Consider the following 24,236-nt stretch of genomic DNA (forward strand, 5'->3'; position numbering starts at 1 on the left):
GTGAGGTGGTGATCAAGAAACATGGAGGTGTGATGCTGAGGGTCATATTTGCGGGCATGGTGTGGATGGGTTGATGATTGTGCTGGATGATCTTAGTGATCTTTTCCAACCATAATGATACTATTTATTTACTATTTGTTTGTTATCAAGACAGAAATGCCATATTTTGTGAACAGACAGAGTAGAGTGGGAGACTACAATTTCAATGTAGTTCTCTAACAGATTAATACAAAGAGTACTGTGAAGTAACATATAATCTGTAGACCACGTTTGTTTAGACTCATGTTGCTTTCATCAATTATCATTATATATATATAATATCAACATAATATTATATGATTTGCTGCTGCATCTTCTAAAGTAAAATACATAGCTTCTATAACATGCTGATCATTGGTGGTTTCTGATTGTACACAGTATCTCCAAGTACTCATCCCAGTAACAGAGGTTAGAAAACTTTTCTGGTGCAAAAATCATGACACAGTTCTTCATATATAATTTTTGCTCAATGCAATACCCAATCTGTGATTTGATGCAACATAGAGTATAATTTTGTAATCATGTTATAGGATGACTGTGTGTGCTGCAATAGGTCTAAAATGAGATGTTACACAACACACATACCATTTAATAACTCTGTGAGTGGAGCTATGGTTTGTGCCTGCTGACATCAGGGTCAAACACAGATACTGGTATTCCTTATTGTGTTTTCACTATAGTTGGCTAAAGGTAATCACCTCAGTTAAAAACTGAAATTACATAGTTAAACAACCTATAAATACCTGGTATCTTCAACATCTCATTCTTGCCTCTGTCTACCATATATGGCAATAATGCTTTTTTACTTTTGTGTGCGCTTGAGTGATTGGATTTTCATGTTTTTTGTTTTAGGTGGCTTGCCTTATCTCTTGTGCATTAGTTCTTGTGGTGATCTACACGATTGGAGCAATGTTGTACTGGCTGCCCATGGTATGGTACTATGACTTCCCGTATTTTATAAAGACTGAGTTTCTTTGAGGGAAAGATGGTACTATATCTGAAACAACTCTCTTTAACTTCAATGGGACAAAGAATAGCAAGGGTAGAACGTGTCCCAGAATGATAACATACAGAGTTGACTGCATAATACATGTAGAATCTACACATATGTAGCTCCATATAAGCCTATCACATAGCTATAAAATAAAACATTTTTCTTCCTCTTACTTTTGGCATGTAGTTTGTGAGAAATCTACATCCAGACTGTTATGGACAGATTGGCAGAGCTGAATAGAAATTAATGAAGATCCACAATCTTACACCAGTAATGCATATGATGTATGATTTTGCTTTTTAAATAAATGTAACACACATGATTGAAGATAGAGATCTTAGTTTAATGAAAGTTCTTTTATCTCTGTCATGGGATGCACCCTTTACATTAAGACTGTAAAGGGTGCCTTCCCACCTCCCTATTGCAAGTCTCTTTTTCTCCACCCTTCTTGAGTTCCCGAAGACTTCATCCTTCTCCCCATCTTGGAGAACAATAAATTATTGTGCCTGCCACAAAGCTAATTGACGTTGTTGGTTTTTTTTTCCTTTAAAGTCTTTCCCTAGGTGATTAGAAAGGGGAATTGAATATTTTCACTGTAGACAATTTGAGTGCTTACTTGCTTTGGAGACCCTCAGATGTCATTGATCTGGCAACACACACAGAATCTTGAGATGTCTTAAAGTTTCTGTCATTTTCTCATAGTCAGGAGCCTTCTAAAATGCCTTCAAGAATGAAAAATTGATTTTGATACTATTATTGTTGCAACAGAAGAATATTTGTTCTTTATAGCATTTTTGAAACACTATCACCAGATTTTCAATAACTTGCTTTTAATATTGATTGCTGGGCTTGAGCAAGAAGATTCATCTCCTCTACTAATTCCATAATGAACTTTTTCTTCTTTCTTTTTCCAGTGTGTGCTAGCAAGCATTATTATTGTGGGCTTGAAGGGGATGCTAATGCAGTTCCGTGACTTAAAAAAATATTGGAATGTGGATAAAATAGACTGGGTAAGTGAGATCTAATCTTAGGAGGTTTTCCTGAAAGCCATTAAAAACACTTGCTAGATAAACTATAATAGTTGTGTGGCCCTAGAGGAGACAATTGCAAGTCATTGTTATTATTGCTTCTGTGTATTATCAGCTTAATTTTTGTCTCACAATAGGAGCATCAGAAATATCAATTGTCTGCATCAGAAAAAGCAAAAAGAAATTTTGACAAATGATAAAGATCATAGTTCAATGCTGAAGATGTATACAGATCTGGGCGGATATGTATCTAATTTTGTATTCCTACTCTGGCCAGTCAGCATGCTTTTATTATTGCATCAAAAAGATCTCATTATCTTTGTTCTCTGTGTATATGGAATGACTGTACAGGACAAGCAGAACTGGAAACACGGGAGATGCAGAAAGATGTATGTCCTAAGATGATGCTATTTGCTTTAACTCTCCAAGATTTTGCAAACAGATACAAAAATGTATTCTTTTATCATATGAGAGATTATGCAGTATGAGAGATGAAACAGAACATAAAGAGCACATAGACAGAAAGAAACAGTGAGAAAATACAATTTAATACAAGATCTAAGTAGTCTGACATGCATTTACACAGAATTTCCAGCAAATATTGAAAATGAGTCATGTTTCGGAAGACACCTAATTTTCTCTCCCATGGGAGTTTGGAATGCATTGGTCAGTAAGCAGAACCCAGGCCTCTAACTGCTTTATAGCTTGTATAAACAAATTGACATTCTGTAGTGATTTTGTAACTCCTATTTATGCAATTTCAATTAACAAATACTCAGAAAGGTATTTTGGCCCTATCTTCCCCAGTTCTGTGGTGAGAGGTAAAGGTTTCTGGAGATAATATTGGATTTTGTTGGACTCTATGGTGATTTAGCATTCTCCTGCAGTAACGGTCACTCCAGCTAATTAGAACATCTATTTTTTTAAATTTTATATTTTTGCTGAGTACTGAATTTCACTGTTGAAAGCAGAGTTGTGTGAACCCCGCTTTGTTCAGGTTTGACTACCTGATGTTTCTCCCTTTCCAAGATAGAAGACTAGAGTTACATGGTTTGTGTCAATCAGAAGAAGAGCTCTGTCTTTCACAAAATCTTACATTCCTCAAAAAGCAAAATTCTGAATATATTTTTCTCTACTTGTGCTGTACTTGGTCTTCATTCTAACCCAGTTATAAAAATATAGGATGGTGTGGATCAAAAATTATTTTGGGGATAGTGAGCCTCAGAAAATTTGTACGAGGGAGCTTAGCTCCTCCAACTGTACACTGATTTCATAAGTGAAGTTTTTCAGCAGAATATTCTGCTAGACTTGATGCATTTTTATAGGTAGAATAACCTGATTGATTTTTGCTCTTGTGATTTTGACAAAAAAGGATGAGTGAATAGTTATAACATCTCTGGCATCTGTTATGATTTTTAAGATAGGTTATAGGGAGAGAGAGCTTCCTGGGCTTATCTTTTTGACTGAATATACTTGGAAAATGATTTATCTTCAAGTAGTTGTGCCATCAGTCCTTAACCTGACAGGATAAATCAGCTTGCTTTAAACAGCATTAATCTAAAATAAAACTACAAACATTGATCTTATATTGCTGCCTAGGCTGAGAAGCCCCACTATGTACAGTGATTTGAATAACTTCAGTGGTGTTGATTTTGGACTGAAAGATTCACTCCAGAACTGACAGCCTTATGGAAACAAATCAGTTCCATTACCCAGGTTATCCAGAGCATTTTGAAGAAAAAAAAACACTGACAAAACATTTGGAAATAATTAGCAGCTGTTCTGGAAATAATTCTTTAAGGGATATAGAAGACAGGTTTGTTATGCTCATGTGTCTGGCAAATAATGCATGGAAACGGACCATTACAGTTTTTCTTACCTTGCTCCTTCACACTTAAACTTCTTAATGAACATGAACAGCATGAGTAATACTGTTTGATTAGTGATTTATACAACATAATCCTTTGACATATGAAAGGTAGCTTAAAATCTCTCAATTCAGCCATGGATTGCATTTTCTTGCAGATCTAATGCTTAGAAGCAGCCAAGTTTGATGTCTTCGTATTTTGGATGGTTGCAAGGTGTTGTTCCCTGAATTATCTGTTTTGTACACTGATCTGGAAATGACTTCTCTTGAATTTTTCCTCTTTTTTGGGGAACTACCAAAAAGTTGATCTGGACTTCTTAAGTGTATCTCTTTTTTTATGTTATCAATTCAAGAATTGATTTCCATATCCTTCCTGCTAGCCTAATTTCTTCTTGCTAAATAAGTTCCCCCTTTGTAAGGGAAAAGGTCAGTAATGTTCTTGTTATGTTATGTTCATAAGGCTGAAAGTCCCAGATGAACAGCAGCTATTTAAACTAGACAAAGATTGATAAAGGAGTGCCAAAAAAAAATATTATTTTGCGGTTAACTGTTGGACTTAGAAATGACCAAATGCAGGGAAAAGTATTTCAGTTAAACAATTATATAAAAGAGATTTAGAATATTCAACAGAGAAACATTACTGCATTTAAAGAGAAAAAAATATTAGAAATTAGAATCATAGAATCATTAAAGTTGGAAAGACTATCAAGATCATCCAACTAGAACCCATGCCTGTGACTGCTCTGGACCATATCACTTCATTAGTGACCTTTTCTTAAAAACCTCTAGGGATGGTGACTACCACCTTCCTGGGCAACCTGTTCCAATACCTCACCACAGTTCAGGAGAATAAATTTTTCTCAGTACCCAACCCAAACCTCCCCTGGTGCAACTTGGGGACATTACCTCTCATCCTGTTGTTGTTACCTGGGAAAAGAGGCTGGCCTCAAAATCACTACAACGACCTTTTGGGTAACTGTAGAGAATGATGAGGTCTCACCTGAGCCTTCTCTTCTCCAGATTAAACAACCACAGCTCTTTTGGCCACTCCCTATAAGGCTTCTGCCCTCACCAACTTCCTTACCTTTTTCTGGACACACTCCAGGGCTTTGATGTTTTTCTTATACCGAGGGACCCAAAACCAAACACAATACTGAAGGTGCAGTCTCACCAGTGCTGAGTACAGATAAACAATTACCTCTCTGCTTCTGCTGGCAGCTCTGATACAAGCCAGGATGCCATTGGCCTTCTTGGCCACTTGGATACACTGCTGGCTCATGTTCAGCCGGCCACTAGCACTCTCAAATCCTTTTCCTCCATGCAGCTTTCCAGCCAGTCTACCCAAAGCCTGCAGCAATGCATGGACTTTTGAAATGGAGGACTCAGCACTTGTTAAAGATCATACAATTGGCCTCAGCCCAGCAATGCAACCCATCCAGGTCCCTCTGAAGGGCCTTCCTACCCCCAGGCAGATTGACACTTTCTCCCAGCTTGGTGACATCTGCAAGCTTACTGTGGGTGCACTCAATGCCCTCATCCAGGCCATCAATAGAGATATTGAACAGGACAGGCCCCAATACCATCTCCTGGGAAGCACTGCTCACGACCAGTCACCAACTGGTTTTAACTTCATTCACCACTGTTCTCTGGGCCCATCCAGCCAGCCAGAATTTTTATCCAGCAAAGAGTACAGCTGATCAGGCCAGGAGTTGCCATATTCTCCAGGATAATACTGGATATGTCAACGTCTGATAGTGTCATTTTTCTCCATGAAAGCTCTTTATTTTTCAACCTTTTAAATTATCACTGTTGTCTTCTATGCCATCTATAAAAAATTTTCTGCACTTTAATCTGCAGAAAACTTAGACTATGTTCCATCAAGAAAATAGTCCACCAACATTTTCTAACAGCACTCTCACTGTATGAGTGACTTGGCCTGGAAATGACCAGAGCTGAATAGCTCGAAGTTGTACTCTTGACTTGTGAAAGCAGAAAGAATAGCAACAATTTATTGTAAAAATTACACACTCCTTTTGTGATATCGTGATGTGAGAGGTACTTATGGATGCATTAATTGCATATGTATGCATATATTTTAATTTGTAAGGGGCATAATGAATGATACTAACTACAATTAAGGCAGTGACAAGATCGGGCTTACTTCTGACAAGTGCCCTCCAGCATCTTTCCAGAGAGGGTTTTCCAACACAAAGCCACCAACCTGTCAAACAGTTTTGTCAAAATAGATTGGAGTAGGGGGATCAGGGAAGGTCTCTCATGGAATTTTGGAGCCCACCGGTATGATTTTAGAACATTTTAACATTTCATCCTCATGAGGGAGATAGCCTTTTTGGTTTGTTCAGGTATTCAGTATGGTGGGGCCCTCCTTCTTGAGAAAGCTCAGAAGGCTTTGCTGTATAACCAATTTTTTGCCAAGTAGCAAGCAAGCCAGCTCTTCTATTATAATAATTTTACATACTAGCGAGATTTTTTTTATCCCTCCAGCATTAGCAGACATGTGTTACATTACTTTTGTGGTAGCTAGTTTGAGTTGATTGGGAAGGGCTTTAAAAGTGCTTAATCCTATGTGCACTGCAATCTGTTCCTGTGCAAGTGTTATCAGAAAGTGCTGTAATGGTTGAAATGGACCCCATGTTGAGAACAGTATATTCATAGAAGAGAAAATACTTTCCATTCTTCTTTAACACTTTTTATTTGAAGATAAGGTGGCAGTCTTTGCTGAAGGATCCCTCAGGCAAAGAAATATGTGCTGGATATCCTTGACATCAGGGCTATATAAGAAATCAAGTCAGTTATACTTTTCTCCTTTTAATGTAAAAATCTGGATATCTCTATGTCACATACACCATTATGGGATGGAAATAGGAGTAATCTCTTCGGCTTAAAAAATAAATTAAGACAATTTTTTGAAATGTAAACATTTTTTCTTCTTCGTATTTAAAATTTCTTTCTGAAGCGACTTTTCTTCGCGATATTCTTTGCATTTTTAAAAAAAAACTTAAATTCAAACATTGAAAGATGGGGAAGCAATCTGAAAACTCACCATTTTAATGTCAACTGATTCATTCCTCAATAATTTTTAATTGTTATAGAGTTGGTTTAGTCAGCTGTACTCTGATAAATGCCACTTGTGATTAACTTCCTTGCAAATTATAATTCCCACTTAGGTAATTAGTGAGAGAAGAGCTCTCTGTGTGTGACCTTTAGAGTACTTCATTGTGTAGAAGGGAAGAAGGATTTTAGCTGTGTGCTGCAAAGAAAGTAGTGATAACTTGCAAGGTGAATAATCAATTACAGTTTTAACCAACCAACCTAGTTCATTCCAAATTAAGCTGCTAGCACAATTACTTGCACTATTTTAAGGACATCCAGAATGATCTTCTGTGAGCATCGGGAAGAGCAGGATGTCCTGTTACACGTGTTCTACAGTGGAGAGATGTTGTTTTGATGATAACTCAGATACTTGCCAGTTCAAACATCTAAATGCTCACCTCTCAGAAACTACTGGCTTTTTTTATTTCTAACTCATAAGATGTACATCATTACAAAATGATCATCTAATCATCTCTTTCTGTTTCCCTCCTTGAAGAGCATATGGGTTACTACCTACATGTTCACAATCTGCTTTGCTGCTAACGTGGGATTGTTGTATGGTGTTGTCTGCACAATAGCAATTGTGATTTTCCGCTTTCCCAGGTGAGATGTAATTTATTGAAATGTTCTAGTAGCACATAATTATGTATTCTTTCTGGAACACTGCTTTGCTGTTGGGATATACCTACACTACACTAAATTTAACAGTGAAATCTCAGTTTTCAGTTATACAGAATGCTGGGATGGCTGAAGTTGGAAGGGACATCTGGAAGCCATCTGGTCCAATTCCTGCCCAGGCAGATATGTACTACCACCTAGTAGTACGTATCTGTTTCACTCACTAGATGAAAGTAGCACAAAGTCATCAGGATAGCCAACAATACATTTTTCTTTCATTTCATACTGTTACTCGTGAAGAATATTTCTGACAAGACTTACTAACAAAACTCCTTTATCAACTGCTAGATACTGCATTGCACAGGAGCTGCAAGCTGATATTTGCCTTGCTAAAACACGTTAATGAAAGATAATTGCATGACATGCTCTAATGCCTGAAATTTGCTTTATGGATCCTGTCTATGAATTAGAGAAGTTGGGATGAAGTATCTAGAGCTAAAACAAATTCAGATATTCTTTTTTCATATATTACAGTTGCTAATTTTGATTAAGAGTAAAGGAAAAACATTGTTCAGGGTTTATGATCATTTCATACTACAGAATTAATCCATAACTCACGAGCCCTATGAATGACTTGCTGCCTGCAGGCAGCTGTTTGCAAGAACATTTAATTGCACAGGAATTAAATACAATATAGACAGCTCGATTAAATGCTTGTTAAAGTTATGCAGAACTGTGTTCTTACAGGATAATTTGCAGAATCAGCGTGAAAATAGCTCAAAATTGCAAATTATTGCAAATGATTTCTGCTTGAAACAATCAGAACCTTACTGGTAATCCCCTGCTGCTTAGAAAACTATTGGTAAATTCTTGTTGTAAAGGAAAGTTTTCATGTTATTTACACATTTGGATGTCTGTTGATCTGCAACAGAAAAGGGAGAGATATTTGACACAAAAAGTAGGATCCTCTTTTGTCCGACTAAAACCTTAGTCTGAACCTGCACTAGTTAACTAAGTAATACTCTTTCTATTGATTTGTGTGGTCTTCCATCAGATTGTACAGGATTGTCCATGCAATCTAAGGGCACCAAAAGACCTAACAACCTTAAAAAGTGCACTGCACAGGTGAGATTATCATGAGAATATGCAGTAAGTCAGCCAGTCATGGCCAAACATGTTCTGACTAACGACTGCTGCAAAAGAGTTAGACGCTAAAGCATGAAAAATAACTTGATGATTTATTATGAAATCTCTGTTCAGACACCAGAGCACTGGACATGGTATGTTATATATCAGGATGCATTAAAAACAGCAGCAGCTACAGTAAGATTTATGCAGACAAGAAAGAACAGCTGAGTTTTGCAAGCCTCATTTAGCCAACCCCAGTACTTGTAAATACTCCCTGTGCATTGCCTTGTCTAGTTCTGGGATTACTCTCATTGCCTAGCTTTAGGCACAGATCTCAGATGACAGCTAGCTTTATAGACTTCTTGTTCTGCACTTTAATGCATTCCTGCAGAGATGTATGGATGCAGAAATTCCTATACTGAACTGCCTGTTCAAAGCAACTTTCCACTGACCATATAGAGAGCATAGGGACACTGTTTTTTCCAACTGAATCCTCCACTTTGACAGCTAGAGTGCAGCGTTCTGCTTTGTCATACAGACAAGCACCAGTTTTAACTACAAATAAATCATCCTTAAAGGTTAAAGGTAGAAAATTTTAATTAAATCTCTGAGCTTTTGTATTAGCTACCTTGATTTGAGACTAGCTCTCTGGCCAGGTATAAAATGGTAACGAAAATTAAAATAAAGATCTTATTATTTGCAGTTGAATAAAATAAAATTCTATTAGATTTTCAAAGTGATGTACTGTAACTCTGAAATTTGCCATTTACTCTTTTGACTACACTGTCATTATGATAAATAAGCTTTATAAGCAGAAAAATACATATGTAGAAAAATACATATGGATAGTATTGTCATGGAATCGTAGAATAGTTTGAGTTGGAAGGTATCTTAGAAATGATCTTGTTCCAACCACCCTGCCACAGGCAGGGACACCTCCCTCTAGACCAGGTTGCTCAAAGCCCCATTCAGCCTGGCCTTGAATGCTCCCAGGGAGTATTCAAGTAAAGAATTTCTTCCTAATATCCAGTCTAAATCTGCCCTCTTCCAGTTTAAAGCCATTTCCCCTCATCCTGTTGCTACCTGCCCTTATAAAACGGGGCAGCTATCCTGTAGGTTCCTTCAGGTACTGAAAGGCCGCAATGAGGTCCCCCCAAAGCCTTCTCTTCTTCAGGCTGAAGAGCCCCAGCTCTCTCAACCTGTCCCATAGGGGAAGTGCTCCAGCCCTCTGATCATCAAATAATTACCATAATTGCCATACATTTAGACTTCTGTGTTACGGTTTTGGGGTGTCTTGTATCTTGCTCTTTCTGTTCATGTTTACTAATGATTTGACTCACATATTTTCTGTATGTGTTGATTACAGAGAAAAGACACTGAATTTGAAAAATATGAAAGAAGTGGAATATAAATACAAAACTGAAGATAACTGTGTAAGTTAAATCCAACCCCCCTCTTTTATTTTTCTTTATTTTTCTTTTTTTTTCTCTGTGTCGTCCTAATTAAGGCTTGTTTGTCTTCTGTAGTTGGTTACCAGATTATAATCAGTGTGTCCTTTCTTACAAAAGGCACTTCAAATCTAAAGCCAGGATAAAATAGTGGGTAGAAAAGTAGCCTTGAGTCTCAGGGAATTGGACAGCTCTTTCTATGTTCTTGTCAGATTTCCTCATTTCCTGAAAGTGCTTTGATACCCCCACCATCCACTATCTCTTTTCTGCCCCTGACACTGCCTCCAGCCCCAGTGACCTGACTCCCAGAGGAGGCCATGTGTGCGAGGCAGCATCATGAAGTATCACGGGCTGCTTCATGCACCTCACTTCTCAGGCAAGCGTATCCTCATGTGATAAGTGGATGTAAGCATTTCTCCCAAAGACTGTGTTGTTTAAATTTGCTTTGTACAAACTTAAACCTACCAACGAGAGGTTTTAAATTCTTTTGGTCGTTTTCATTACAATTACCATCAAAGTTGCTTGTGGTCAAGCTTGTGGTAAGAAGAGATGGGTAACAACCCAGAGAGGTGACCTCCCTCCTCCGGAATGAAGCTTTAGATCAGTAGCCAACAGAAAAGTGGAACCATGTGTCCTTCCAGCATAGAGTCCCGTCACTGGGACATCCTGAGCTCTCCATCATGGAAGTTTCTGTTGTGTCTGCTTTCCTTTCCTAATAACTGTGAAGGGTCAAATGTAACATGTTCACAGTTATTACCTGTTATTATTAAGAAGCTCTCTTCTAAATCTTCTTTTTTCTGGCAAATGTTTTCTATCAGAGCTATCTTGGGCACAATATCCAAGCTTGGTTTGGGTGGTTTTACCATTCTGGCATGCTGAACAATGCTAGAATGTGAGAGGCACGTAAGAATGGAGAGTACTCTAAAACATAAATTTAAAACACTGCTATTGAAGCTGGTCCAATTGTCAATTATATCACTTGTCGTTCTTGAGGAAACTGTTAGAATAACTTTGTCAGAGATGGGCTACCAAAATTTGCCTGCTTTTATTTTTTATTTGCTTTTGTATCAATTCATACAGTATTTGTCTCTGTGCATCTTGTGCATCTTTTTTTTTTTTTTTTTTTTTTTTTAAGCTAAATACTCTCCAGCTTTTTAATCATTAAGATTAATGCCAGCCACCAAGTAATAACGAACTAGTGTCTGCAGGCACTGAGGAAAATAACATTTTGTTAAGAAAGCAAATTGCTCAAGAGCTTATTATACAAATAAAGGAAAATATTTTTAAGATTTATAAAAAATGCTTTTAATTTAATTTATGGAGCCACTGGGTTGCAGCAGTCATTTAGGGTAATTTTTAATGTATGTGTGTTAGAGTTATCCATGTTCCTCTGGTAAATAATAGCTTAGACATAAGTAACAGAGCTTTTTAAACACAAAAATATGCAAGCTTAATGATCTACCCTGCCATTAAAGTCTGTGGATTTATAGGGATTATTTCATCCATAGGAGAAATGACACTTTAATGTGGAAAAAAATCAAGAGGGTGTTTAGAAGTTTGTGTGAAACAAATTGCATCACAGGCGTTCACTAACATGAATTCTTACCCAAACATAGAGAGTTGTGCAGAGCGTGAGGGGCAATTGTAAGCATCCTAAGTGACAGGGGGAATAAGCCACCCATAATGACCATTTTCTTCTTTTCTGGGCAAGAACATTATAAAAAAGAAATGCATTTTTCTTTTTTTCTTAGAACTGTTCTTCTTAAGACAAGAGCTAAAACTCAACTCAAGTCAAGAATAACTGAATCAAATTTGTGTTGCCCATTTTAGGCAAAAGGTTATACCTAAGTGTTCCCCCTGCTTGAATGTGTTTCAGCAGATAGCCTTTCTCTTGCAGAGGTGTTTGATTCTGTGATTCTACAGTTTGAATCTTTCACATCTTTCACTTTTTGATCACCAGAGACTTTGATCTTTGCACATTTATCTTTTTATTTGTCTTTTATTTTTATCTTCTACTTGGTCAGCTCTGGTATGGCACCAAAGTTCTCACTTGTCTCCACACCAAGCTCTGTGTAGGATAGTTTTAAGGGAATCTGTAGGATTTCAGAGTATTTCTGTGTTCAACTATGTATCGCTCTTTGTTTTGTCTCTGTTTTAGAGCCTGGTTTTCATATAATTTTGGCCATTTTAATTGCCAGTTAGGCTTTGCCACTTGACTGACTGAGACATTTTGGTGTTGTGATGTTCACCATAATCAGATTCATAGGTAAACTGCACAAATCACAATATGTAGACTGGGCTTCATTGCCACAGTTTTGGATATTTGAAATGTTTTAGTCTGTATGATGGCTGCTGCGGTGGTGTCCAAGAGATTGCCTTGTTCCCAGAAGTCTGAATAATAGCTTGCAATGAGGAGGTAGTGTGGTTTGTGGTAAAGATTTCCAGTCCTATTTTGCTGGAAGGTCTGTTGGGAAAATTGTTTCTTCAGTGCAATCCCATGCTTCTTTGAACGGCTACAGAAGTGGTCTCTGTGTCAACTCCACTTACTTCTGTTGGAGTGTGGCATAGTTAAGTAACTTTAAATGTCTCTGACTTTTGTTAGGAAGAATTGAAACTTTTGAAGCTTATATTCTCTTTCAAAATGTCTGGGATTTTTATCTCTTTGTTTTCTTACTGCTGATTACTTGTTGTCATGATTAGTTCATTTTTGGGAGCTGACACTTGTATAAATTAGATTTTTTTTTTTTTTTGTAATGAAAACTATTTCAGTAGTGAAAATAAATATAGAGATTTTTTTAACGTTTTACTTTTAATGTTCAGTTGTGGACTCAAGGATCATATTTTTCCATCATCTGCTTGCAAAAAGCTCTGAGATTTCACAAATAATCTTGAGATCCCCTGCATCCATGAAAGACACACCTAAAAGGCAAATTAATTCTACTGTGTTTTTCCAACTGGGCCATATTAGTAGAGTTATTATGGATATTTAAAGATATCTGGTTGTGCCAGTTGGGTAGAAAATGCTCCTGAAAATACTGGTAAGTTTTACAGCTATACATGATCCTTCTTATTCCTATTTTGCAGCACTAGACACATAAAAACTCAACAGTTATTTATTTGAATATAATCAAATAACATTATAACTAGATGTAGTATCTTACTAGATAAGATAATACACTTGGAAAAGCAGAAGACTTTAACAGCCAACAGACCTTTCCTCAAGTCTGAAATGCAAGAAGTAGACACCAAAGCAAATGAGAGCTGCTGCACAGTGAGTGAGGTCCATCTGAAATAGTGACAGAGAGCCAGTATTTGGTATCTATGATACCATATATGATTATTTCCCAAGGAAAAGAGACGCACAGTTTATAATCTGTGAAAAATGGATGTATCACTAGAATTAGGTTAATTCAGTCCACATATAAAAGCTGCATCACAATTAAGCTAGGGATGATAATACCCAATGTTTTTATATATATGAGGGCTGCTCTGAAAGTAATGCCTCCTCTTTTATTATGTTGGCTCACCATGTCAGCAGCTAATGTTGGTGCAATGATAGTAGAGGCTGAACCTTCCCACCAGTATTCCATTACGTTTTGTTACCATGTGACAGATGGCAGCAGAAGGGCATTGTGGCATCTGACTTGGAAGTGCAGATGAAGCAAAGATATGTACTAAATTCCTCCGTGCAGAAAAAATGGCACCCACTAACATTAATTGATGCTTTCTCAATGCTTATGGAGATCAAACAACGAATGTTAGCACAATGACTGTGTGGGCAATGTTTTCCTAAGAATGACACTGTCATAGGCATCTATGAAATGGTGAGTCATTTCTGCTAGTGCAGTTTTTTACAAGTGCAGCATGCAGGCTCGTGTTCATTTCTAGTGAAAATGCATAGATAATTGTGGTGACTATGTTAAAAAATAGGTTTTTTAGCTGAGAGTTTGCTCTATCAAATAGCATTATTGTGCTCTTTGTATCTTTTGTAGTTTCCATGAAAATAAATAAGAGGCATTACTTTCAGAGCAACCCACATACATATACACATTATTACTAGCTTTTGACAGTGTTTTATGAGTTCACCTTAAGAACAAGAGAAAAATTGTGTATTTTGTGGGAAGTGTTCTTCCTTGGTAGCTGGGCATTTCTGACTTTTGTCTGTTTTCCTTCCTTATTTGTTCTGGTGTGTAACAGCTGTGCTTTGAGTTATAGTTTCAGTGATGTTTGGATGAAACTTTTTAGGAAAAAATGTGAAGACAGGATCCAGAGTAGTTGATGGTTCTTTGTGTGTGCTAGCGATCTTAAAATGCGTCCCTCAGACTAAGTCTGGATCCAGTCGGTGCAAGTAGGACCATCAAGAATTTGCACATGCTCAAGAGATCAGTGAGGTGAGAGTGGCTCCAGAAAGATTTCTTCCCAGGCAGGAGCTTCAGCTATAAGCTGTACCTCTTAAACGATTCTCAGCTGTAGCTCAGGGAGGTGTGAGAACCAGAGTTGCAGGTTTGGTGGGATTTCCCTCCACTACTAAAGTCAGTGCTGGCTTTTTTCATTTCCATGGAGAAATATCCCTGTTGTACTATGATAGTCCTCAGGAATCTGAGGTTAACGTTACGAGTGTTCCCCAGACCTGACACAGTGTATACTTCCAAATTTTGTCTACTTTTTCCAATACATGTTTGCACTATAGAAGATATTCCCAGTCTGTAACCCTTGTCTTGTCTGTGTCTGTGGATTATGCCAACAGAAATAGTGCTCCTCCCATTTGCCTGATGATAGCTCTTGAACTTGTGCTTTGTAATGAATGTGATTTTGCTTTTGTGTTAACTTGAATTATGGATAATTTCCCTGTAGATTTCTTATTTCCTCCTTAAGTGCAGTTGCATCAAAGCTGATCAAGGCAGCTATCTGTTAACATCCTCACAACACAAAGTTAATTCTGGGTTGATTTACAGGAATTGTCAGGATTTTTAAAGAAATCACTTTTATTTATGTATATTTCCAAAACGAAGATAAACTGCAGCATTTTGTTTATTTCACTCCACAGGAATCATTAAAACAGGTAAAGATAGTTTCAGTCAGCAACCCATTAGTCTTTCTCAACGCCAGAAAGTTTCATGCAGACCTGATGAAGATAATCCAGGAGAGCACGAGCAGCCAGGCATGTGAAGATGTAAACAAGGTAGGATGTGCTACATGATTCACTATCATGGTGACAGTACTGAAGTTCATGATTACTTTCCCTGCATTTCCATTTTCTATACTATTAGTATTGGAAAACAAATAGTACAAAAAAAAAAAAAAAAATTAGTTGTTTTTTGGAAAATGTCCCAGAAAAGATCATATTTTTTCAAGTTTATTTGCACACAACTATTGCAAATTCCATGATGTTCCTAAAAGGGAAAAAAATACACATTATTCTTTCTATCATTACAGTGAAAGCATTTCAGTACAATAAGATAAAAAGCTAAATTCATAACCAAATTCATCCAGTTTGATGAACTGGACTGAGGAAATCACAGCCATTTCCTAAATGGTTTGTTAATAATTAAGAACTGTAGAATCATAGAAAGATTGAATGGCCTGGGTTGAAAAGGACCATAATGGTCCACAACCTCTGCTGTTGCCTACTGAAGAGCTGTGCTGCCCATACCTATTCTTCACTGTTTAGAAATTCAGCTCTGAAATTTTGCTGTTTTTCCCCTTGGTTCTGTTAAATTTTAATTTAATAAGATAGCAAGTTAATAAGTTCATTTATAAGTTCATTTATATGTTACTAAGGAGGGAGATGTTATCCTTTGTCTATTCTAGAAGGTACTTGGCGATGCAGCTACCTGAAATACGGTGCATAGTGTTTGGTACCTGTGTGGAATAACTGTCTTTCTACAGAACACAATGGAAGTGAAAAAAATTGTGGTTTGAATTTTGTTTCTGTGCTGTATTTCTCTTTTAAACGTATATTGGCGTATATATTCATGTGGAAATCAGTATGAAAACATTTATCTGGATAAAGGTAACTCGTTAATAACTTTATGTGTCAGAATTTTTCTCACAAAAATCTAAATGAGATTTCATTAAGTAAAATGTGAGTCAGAAGCTAATCTTATAAAATTTCTATCAAAAGCAAAATTTTAGTTACAAGCTTCAGAGTGAATCCAGACATCATAGAGACTGAGTTTTGTGGGGGAAAAAAGGGGGGGGAGACATCTACTTGATAGGTCTTTAGAAGAACAATGAAAGTCTTACTCAGCAAATGTGTCCAATAGATTGTTGCATGCAATATGATTTTGAGAGAAGGAGTTAACTTTGATATAGAGAAACAGAATTCTTGTGTATTGCACTGATTTTCTGGTTACTCTGCATCGGGTTCGTTTTCCTTGGTATGCTAATTGTTCATTGCTTTTATTTCAGTGTGAGCAGAACACATTACTCTGCTCATTTTCCAATGGAGGTTGTCATGGTGAGTTTGTTATCTATACATTATATTAAAACCAGGATGGATGTAAGTGTGCAAAATAGCTCCAGATTTTTCTATTTATTCCTAGGCAAATTCAAATTGTCTGGAAACTTATATTTTTTCAGATCACACATTCAGTGAAGCATGAGTTCTAACAGTTGTTAAACTCCATTAACCTTGGCCTAATGGGTCCTGGTTTTATTCTGTTCCTGACTGACTTTTTAAGATTTCAAAAGTGAGGAACCAGTGAAAATACATTTTCTGTAGGGGTCTCTTATTTCACACAAATCACCATATGCATAGTGATTCAGATATGGAGTGGGAGCATCACTAAGAACATTGCTACCTTCCTTGGCCTTCAGCCAAAGAAACAAATAAACCATTTTGTTAAGCTCTGCTCCTGAGTTATTTTTAGTTCATGGTGAGACTTGAACATTAGTATGCAAAACTAAAAATAGGATGGGACGAGAACCATGCGAAGTCTTTGTGGTCTTTGAAGGCACTGAAGAGAAAAGCTCAATAAATGTCAGCTGAACAATCAGTGACGCTATGGCCACCAGTACAGTACAATATAACACAGTTTGCTTTCAATTAGGGATTATGCTGAATGATTCTACTCATCCCACAATTTATTGGGCTTAAATCAAACCAGAGCACACACATTCTCCTGGGACCACTGCAACAACCTTTTGCAGAAGATACTTTATACAGATGACTTCATTGTGGAGGGAATTCCAATGCTGTGTTTATTTAAAACACGTACAAGCACTGAGACCTCAGTAGGGAATCTGATCGGGGGGCTGTTTTCTGACAGTTCACACTTATTAACTGGGCTCATGACATTTTTATGATATTGCAGTGTTTACTTTACTTGGGTGTGATAGAATGCTTTCTGCAACACGCAGTAACGTAATGATGATGGCTCTTGAGGACTATACAGTGCTGTACTGTGAAACAGTAAATAAGTGAACAGCATTGTATTTGTGAAAAGTCTTTTGGAAGGTCTTGTCAGTATGCATTTCTGTCTTCATTTGAATAAGTTGGTTTCTTATGTTACAGAAATGACAGACAGCACAAGAACTCATTTTTGGTTTCCCTGAGGACAATTATTATACCTTATATTATACCTTATATACGCAGAGTAGGGTGACTCTTCATGGGAACTTAAAACAAAGACCGGAGAGAAAAAAAGAATAAGAAAAATCCCTTTCAAAGGATAATAAAACAAGGGGCTTGAATTTCTAGGAAGTGGAGGGAAAGGAAGACATAATCCTTATTCACACAGCAGTCATCTTGGAAAGCATGGCAGCTTTTTTCAAATCTTTCCCTTCTATCTCTAGGGAATACTGATTTGACATGGCCTATATCAGCACGATGTTAAATAGCTTCTGCTGCCTTTGCCCAGTCATTTAGAGAAGCAATAGGTCTGTACCTGCAACCCCTCAACTGAAATGCAGGATGCCGGCTGGGTGGGAGAGTAATGCAAGATCAGCATTGTCTCTGTATTTGCATTTGTACATGTGTGAGTGTGGCTTGACCTTCACAAGGTTTGTCAAGATTTCTGAGCATAATAATACTAGAAGTTTTTCATATTGTGCTAGTCTAACATCAGCTAAGCACAGTTCGTGTGTAAGGTGATCTCAGCCTCTGTGCTGGGATGCAACATTTCTAGGCTAAAGCAATTTGTATTATTATCCTTCTGTCCTTTCCTATTTATTTCCTTTTCTATTTCTTATTTTTTCTGCTATTCTGAAGAAAGTTACATGCTATTACATATATTCAAAATCTATTCTTCAACTGCCAAACACTGAGTTTTATGTAAGCACTATAACAACCAAAAAGAGAAATTCAACCCCAGGGCATTTTTTAAAGTAAAACTTTTGGAACCTGCAGATAGAATTGTGTATGTGCTTTTTGAGGGAATAAGTAACAGAGATAAAAGGTTCTTCTGTTTTGGAAACAAAGGAGGTGTGTAGAAAAGATGACAGTGAGTAGCCCAGCAGATCTCATAAATCCTTCCTGGGTTTCCACTACAGTATTGCCAGGCTGCAGGTTTCCTTTGAAATTCCTTATTTTGTTTGCAGTGCATTTATTCATGTATACTGGATGGCAAATCTCTGGAGGTGCAAATCCAAAAGGCTCTGACTCTCAGACTCCTGTCAGAAAGGAATTAGCACCATTATAAATCTACTCGACAGGGAAATACTGCATGCCTTCAGGATTTTAAAGCTTTTTCCTCTGCTTTGTCAAAACCATGTCTATTAACCTATCTTTGCATTCAAAATAACTCTCCTTTTTTGAGTTTTATGTTTTACGATAACTGATATTAAAGCTGTTATTTACCCACAGAGCAGTGTAAATAAGATGTACGTTATTTTCTTGTCTTCCTTTTATGAAAGCCAGGAATCGTCTATGTGCTAGTTCAGGTCACACTTACTATAGTATGTGCTTAGATTAAAAATTATGTGTATGTGCTTAGATTAAGCACACGGTGGCCAGGAGCTGAAGAATGAATATAAGAAGACCTTCACAAATCTTACATTTTTTTCTCTAGCATCAATATGTGATAGCGTATGCATGTGAAAAATAACCAAACGAAAAACAGGGAAAATGAAACACTCCACTTTACAGACTTGTCTTCCTTATAGGAGAATATTAGTTAAAGCAGAAGAAAGTGTTTAGTTACTACAGAAATGAACTCAATATCAGAATCTGCAAGAGATATTTGCTCTGTGAATCCCACGTGAACTTTCCCAAACAAGCCAAGCTCATTTAGAAATTTAAATGTGAAGACGAACTTCTTTTTTTTGTCCTTGAGAGACTGTTTCTGTCTAATACATCTTGCTAATAATGTATTCCTCATTCCATTGCTCTGATGGTACTTCGCTTGTGCTTTTAAACAGTGCAATTTGCTTAATGCATATCCCAGTACACAATAGACGAATTTACTATGATGTTTTGGACTCATTTTGTTTAACTTTCATAATTCTAATAGGCATTTTTTGACTTATCCCTGGTAATTAAAATTTTCTCTTCCATCAAATGTGCAGGTGAATCACTGCAGCCATGTCAGAGTGAGCGACGCATTTTGATATTGGACTGCAGAGGACTGCATTTCTTTGATTACACTGGAGTCTCCATGTTGCTTCAGGTATTAGTAATACCAGATACTTTCTGTACATTAAAATACATAAATACACACACAAGTTATTCAAGTCAGCTACTAGTCATCCAACTTACAGTGGATAAAGGGGGTAACTTGTGAAAGAGATGAACAGAGATTTGATACTGAACTGTGTTTGTATAAAATTATACACCAATGATTTTTATTTAATGGAGTCGCATTTCAGAAAACGCTCTCTTTGCTGGTATTTTTTTCGTGGGTCGTTCTTGTGTTGTTTTTTTTTGTTTGTTTGTTTTGTAATTTTAAAGCTGATTTATGTCACATCACACCGTCAGCTTTAAAATTTCAGTTTTTATTTCTGTGAGTTTATCTCTATTACCTACTTTCTGCTAAGCCAGAGGTCTTAATGATCTCCATGTTCTATTCTGTGACATACATACCTAGCAGGCTGGGTTCCTCAGGCATGACAGAAGGTCCAGGAAGCTCCCATATGACCAAGAACAGCAACAACATAATGATCAGCACTATACAGCAAATGAAAAAATATGTTCAAAAGCTACTTGCTATTTCCATCAGGTTTGGCATTTAATAGATTTACAGTGGGTACAGATTTAATTGGGTGTTCATGTAATTTTTCTGTTTAAGATAGAATATTAGATTTTAATCATCATAGAATCATGGAATGGCCTGGGTTGGAAGGGACCTCAGGCATAATCAAACCCCGCGCTGCTACAGGCATGGTTTCCAACCTCCACATTTAATACTAGACCAGGCTGCCCATGGCACTATGCAACCTAGTCTTGAACACCTCCAGGGATGGGGCATCCACAACCTCTCTGGGCAGCCTGTTCCAGCACCTCACCACTCTCATTTTAAAGAACTTCCCCCTGACATCCAACCTAAATCTTCCCTCCTTCAATTTAAAACAATTTCCCCTTGTCCTGTTATCTACACTTGTAGGATCCTTTAGGTACTGGAAGGCAGCAATGAGCACAAAAATCTGAAGTTGTGTTTCAGCCCAAGCCTTTTCTTATCCTAAGTGTTTTCTCAGTTTGCTGAATTGATTAATTAAAAAAAAAAAAAGAAAAAAAAAGTGTTAAATTAAAAATAAGTGTATATGTGGGGACATAGTTGGAAGGAAAACTGGTACGAATAAATAAGGTAAGAGTTACTCTTTATTACTTCTTCCCTCAAAAAAAATGCATTCAATAAAATTAGTAGGAAAAAAAAATAGTTTGTCAACTGATTTGCAAAAGATCTATGAGACCTCAGAACTACGGATTAAATCAAAGGAATTAGACAAATTTTGTGGGACACAAATCCATGCTGGGCTATGGCATAGATGGAGGTGGCTTAATGACAAAACTGTGTTACCCATAAGAGGAACGCGCTCAATGTTTTACAGTCCTTCCCTGCATATCATCACTGCCGCTGGAGTTAGAGGGATTTTTTGTGTGGAATGGGCTTCTGGGTCCTTTTTAAAGTAGGTTATACTGATGATGTTCTCATTGAATCACTTCTCTTTTCCCAGTTGTTCCACTTCGCATGGATTAGTTAAGGTTGTTTTTTTATTTTTTATTTTATTATTTTTTTATTTTTTTGCTTTGGATGCTTCCTCATCTGCCAAAAAAAGGCCCTACTCTTCTTCTAGAGTTATTTTCATTTTTTATCACTTTCTAGCTTATACCTAGTCTCTGTGAAACTGCACATTTTCAGAGAAAGAATAAAGAACAACTTGTTGCAGAATGTGGCATGCTAGCTATGGTACCTATTTGATAGATGCTGGAAGTTGGACTAGATGACCTTTCAAGGTCCTTTCCAACTCTAAGGATTCTATGAGTATACAACTCTTCCCTAGGTCCAATAATTGGCTTTGTGGGCTGGTTGGTAAGCTTGTGGGAAAGAGATGAGTAAACTTGCAGAAAAAGGCATACTGGAAACAAATTCATAATAATGTTATTTTAAATGGTACATTATTAATCAGATTTTGATCAGATTGATTTTTATTACCAGCAAAGCTGTAGAGCACTTTGCAAACGAGGGAAGAAATGATGCTTTCCTGCTGAACGTGATTCGGTGCTCTTTGTATTATGGAGGGGCTCTCTCTGGTGGCTGTTGTCAGTATAGCCTGAACAGCAGCACGCCGTACTCTGCCTATTTGAGTATGTTCTCGGTGGGTATGGTGTTGGTGTTTAAAATCTTTTTTTTTTTTCTCCACGTTTTCACATTTGTAGATTTACATGGATTGTAAAAGCAGACACATTGAAGTGTTGCTCGCATGCTGCAAAGGCAAGTATCAACTTACTGCAAAATTTTTAATGTTACATTTATATATTCTTGCTACTTCATCAGTGCTCATATGTTTGTTTTGCTACAGCTTCCTTGATTAAAGCAATGCAGTATGGTGGAAATCTCGAATCTGAAAACCCCATCTTCTTTGACTCCATTTCTTCAGCAATCGATGCCAATCAGATTTCCAGGGTGAGGCTTACAGCAGGGGTAGGGGAGGTCTGGGGGCTCCTCGGGTGCTCACTGAGCTTTGATAAAGCTTTCATTTGGGAAAATGTCACATATTCGGTGAACCTGTTGTACAGAAATATTTTATCTGTATACTCTGCAGCCAGTCCTCAATCTGTGGATTGCATTTACCACGTTTTTCCTGACTGCTCTCTCTTCTTGCCCCCTTCTCTCCTTTTGCAGTAACTCCTCAGTCTTCTATGCTGGATCCAGAGGTGTGTTGTTTTTCATTAATCTGAGTGCATGTTCCACTGGAAAGCATAATGACATCTCAACATAATCAGCACAGACTCTTGGTGAAGCAAATTATCTTTTACTCTGTCATGCATTGCAAAGCAACACTCTGCTCCTCAACCTGTGTTGCTTAAAGCAGAGCACCTCTGTTAGCACAGTAACGTGGCCATAAGGTGCACATGTGCTAAGAGATAAGTGAGATAAACTGAAGGGCACTGTGCTAGACTGAACAAAACATTTTGGCAGGCTTGTTTGGAGCTATTAATCTTATGTCTGCCCTGCAGTGCAGAGTGCAGTGCTGGCTCACTGGTGGGAAGAGGAGAGAGGAACTTTACATGGTGGAAGGGAGAGCTAGAGGGAGAAGGAAAAAAAAAGGTTGTCTTAGAAATTGAGGTTTGAGGCTTGAAAGTGCATTTGCTCATATATTTATTTGCTCGACAATAAGTCTTGCAATCCTTGCTATAAGACTATAAACCCGGGCCTTCCTTATCATGGAGTCTTTTCCATTCTAATGTTCAGTGGGAAATATGGTAATAGGTGGACTGGATGATCTTAGAGGTCTTTTCCAACCTTGGTGATTCTATGATTGTAATCTCTGTGTAACTGAGCATGCATTATAAGCAGTGTGCTTTCCTGTGGTTGTATTTATAATTCCAAACAAGAGCAGAGCTCCTTTCAGAACCCTGTTCAAGAGATATTAAACTAATTATGATCTGTGGTATTTGTTTTCACTTTTCTGCCCTTTACTGTGATCTGGCATGTGTTACTAGTAAAATCAGAGTTGCCCTTGGACAAACAAAACAAAACAAAACAAAACAAAAAAAAAAACAAAAAAAAAGATCATTTTTCGTTGCTTTATCTAGATAAGGTGATTTGGCTCTGTCCGTCTGGAGGATTGACTGGGAAAAGTATGTTCTCTTCAGTGCTTTTCAACATTTCTTTTTGTTGCTCTGCAAAAATTAAAAATTAAAAAAAAAACCCAAAACTGAAATGGTAGCTGCAGGATAAAAATAATGGGGATGGCTATTGTATATTTTGTCTGGGCCTGATTAAATGAATTAGGATGACTGTCATGTTATCTGGATTCTTTATAGACACCATGTAAGCTTTCTAATGTTCCTGTGAGATAGCTGGTATTCCCATTTTATGGGAACGGGGAATGGAAAAGCCAGAAGTACTGAAAATAAAAAGGAGCTCAAGTCCATTTTGCCACAACCTGAGAACGTGCTACTACCACACCTGATAAGCAAACTGGTGAAGTGGTGCAGTCTGAAAGACTTGCATATATTCTGAAATTCTGAGTGTAATCAATATAAACATTAGTATGCTGCTGATGCCTCTTTATAGTGTTTAAGATATGTGGTTTGGTTTCTCAGTGTGTTCACTGCCATTCACATCAGAAGATAAAAAAATGATGGGCAGAAGTAAAGTGGCAGGGTGATCTCACTAGCAGCACCGTGCTGTAACTGGGGTCAAGATGCTGAGGTCAGCAGGGACTTTGAGAAAAGAAGTGGCAGAATAGGATACAAAAGAGCAGGTAATGGAGATTTATGGAAAGTGTTTTGTCTGGGTTTCCATTTCTGATCCCCTCACACCAGAATTTCAGTGGAAGAAAGCTAGAGGCAAGAGGACTTGGTGGTTCCTTTGCATCTCTGATGCATTCAGGAA

At 37.4% G+C, this 24,236-nt stretch overlaps 1 protein-coding gene across 1 annotated transcript in view; it reads left to right on the forward strand.

Annotated features, from left to right (window-relative positions):
* Positions 1-23,364, forward strand: part of SLC26A7 (solute carrier family 26 member 7) — a 63,842-nt gene extending 40,478 nt beyond the window's left edge. The window contains exons 9-17 of the mRNA XM_052703391.1: positions 892-969; positions 1,948-2,043; positions 7,539-7,645; positions 10,155-10,221; positions 15,284-15,418; positions 16,648-16,696; positions 19,744-19,844; positions 22,052-22,106; positions 22,195-23,364. Coding sequence (XP_052559351.1) covers positions 892-969; positions 1,948-2,043; positions 7,539-7,645; positions 10,155-10,221; positions 15,284-15,418; positions 16,648-16,696; positions 19,744-19,844; positions 22,052-22,106; positions 22,195-22,520 — 1,014 coding nt within the window. The 3' untranslated portion in view covers positions 22,521-23,364. The remainder of the gene's footprint in view (positions 1-891; positions 970-1,947; positions 2,044-7,538; positions 7,646-10,154; positions 10,222-15,283; positions 15,419-16,647; positions 16,697-19,743; positions 19,845-22,051; positions 22,107-22,194) is intronic.
* The last annotated feature ends 872 nt before the right edge of the window (positions 23,365-24,236 follow it).

This window comes from Tympanuchus pallidicinctus, unplaced genomic scaffold (assembly GCF_026119805.1).
Source record: "Tympanuchus pallidicinctus isolate F22 unplaced genomic scaffold, pur_lepc_1.0 scaffold5, whole genome shotgun sequence".
NCBI lineage: Eukaryota > Metazoa > Chordata > Aves > Galliformes > Phasianidae > Tympanuchus > Tympanuchus pallidicinctus.